The 1,892-nt window shown below is 67.6% G+C and overlaps 1 protein-coding gene across 1 annotated transcript in view; it reads right to left on the reverse strand.

Annotated features, from left to right (window-relative positions):
• DUSP26 (dual specificity phosphatase 26) overlaps positions 1–335 on the reverse strand; it is a 3,405-nt gene extending 3,070 nt beyond the window's left edge. The window contains exon 1 of the mRNA XM_057387232.1: positions 1–335. Within this exon, the coding sequence (XP_057243215.1) occupies positions 1–143 (143 nt within the window). The 5' untranslated portion in view covers positions 144–335.
• Between the last annotated feature and the right edge of the window lie 1,557 nt (positions 336–1,892).

Here is a 1,892-nt window from a genome sequence, read left to right on the forward strand (position 1 = left end):
GCGTGGTTGCAGGCGGTTTTGCCGGTGTAGAGCAGCCGCTCCAGCTCGAAGACGCTGAGGATGGGGCGGCTCCCGCGCTCGTCCCGSGGGGCCCGGCTCGGGGAGCGGCTGCTGCTCCGGTAGAACCGGGACAGGAACGCCATGGGAGCTGCCCAGAGCCACAAGGCATACCTGGGGGGGCGGGGAGGCCGCACCGGGGCCCGGCGGTCACTTCTGCTGCTGCGGCCACCCACGGTCCTGTCGGGAGGCAGAGGAGAGGCTGTGACGGAATTGTCACCTCATCGAGGGGCTGGGGGTGTTCAGGGGAGGGAATGGGCTGGGAAGGGGTTGGGGGATCCTGAGGGGGATGGGGAAGGGGCTGGAGGATCCTGAGGGGGATGGGAAGGGGCTGGAGGATCCTGAGGAGGCTTAAAAGGGGCTCAGCCTGGAGAAAAGTGGGATCAGGGAGGATCTGGGGCTCTGCACAACTCCCTGACAGGAGGGGGACAGCCGGGGGGGATTTGGGATCTGATCCCAGGGAACAGGGAGAGGAGGAGAGGGAACGGCCTCAGGCTGGGCAGGGACATCAGCAGGAATTTCCCCATGGAAAGGGTTGTTAAATACAGGAATTTATTCCTGCCCAGGGAGGTTTGGAGTCCCCATCCCTGAAGGTGTGCCAGGAATTCCTGGAGGTGGCACTCGGTGCCAAGGTGGGGATCAGTCACAGGTTGGACTCGGTGACCTTGGAGAGCTTTTCCAGCCTCAGGGATTCTGATATCCCGTGGTGCTGCAATTTTGGACTTCTCACTCTGTCCCTGGTGCAGAAATCCCGTCCCAGAGCAGCCGGGTCCCACCCTGCCCGTGTCACCCAGCGTTCCCTGCATCCCTTCCACGGAGSAAAACTGCCGGGGAGAACTTTCTGCTGCCAGCGCCGGGCAGGCAGCCAGAGCCCCGAGTCTCCACGGGCCGAGCTTTGCTCCAGCCCCGCGGCTTTGGGCTGCGGCCACCTCGGCTGGCAGGAGCCGCTCGCCCAGGGCCACCTCGGGCGGCTCCGCTGCCAGGGCACGGTGCCAGCTCGGCGCCGGCKCTGCCAACCCGCGCTGGGAGGCGAGGAAAGGCGGCCAGGCCCGGGCAAAGCACCAGGAGCGGGGAGGAAAAGCCCCCGAACAGGTGGAGGGTTCCATATGGCAGCGGGGAGCATTGGCCAGCGCCCGGAGCGGATTAACCCCTGCGCGGGCACGGTGCTGGGCTGCTCCGGGCTGCCAAGGGTTAACCGCGGGGTATCAGAGCGCTCATTTCCCGCAGCGGCTCCTCCCGGACCGGCTCCGCTCGGCATCGGCCGCACATCTGCACGGAGCCTCCCCCGGCAGCCGCTCCAGATGTTGTGGGAGCGGCCTTTCCGCGCTCCTTCGCTGCTGCTGCTCCTCCCTCGGGGCAGAAATTCTCTCTCTCCCCTCCCTGCTGTGCCCCGGAGGTGCCCTGGAGCCTCCCCAGTGCCCGGCTGGGGTTCGGGGGGTCACAGCGACCTCGGGCTGTCCCTCCCCGGGGACATTTCCAGGCTCCAGCCGGCGGAGCGGGAGGAAGGAGCCTCCGGCCATCTCTTGGCAACGCGGAGGAAAACATGGCAAGGGCACGGGGGGCTCGGAGGGAGAGAGCCAGGGATGTCCCCCGGCCCTTTTCCTGCTCCAGGGGGGCATTTCAGACCCTGCCCGGCACCCCCGGGGTGCCCTGAGGTCATCCCAACTCACCCTCCAGCCCGACACATCCTCCGTGCTCCGGTTAAACCCGGGCTCCTCCACGCCGCGAATTCGGGTTTGGCAAAGCCCAGCCTGGCACGGCCGAGGTGCCGGGGCCCTCAAACCTTGCGTGACCTTGGCCGGAGCGCGGCCGCGCGTCCCCAGCCCCGGGGAGCG

Source organism: Malurus melanocephalus, unplaced genomic scaffold (assembly GCF_030028575.1).
Source record: "Malurus melanocephalus ecotype Western Australia unplaced genomic scaffold, MMel_1.1 scaffold_1161, whole genome shotgun sequence".
Taxonomy (NCBI): Eukaryota; Metazoa; Chordata; class Aves; order Passeriformes; family Maluridae; genus Malurus; species Malurus melanocephalus.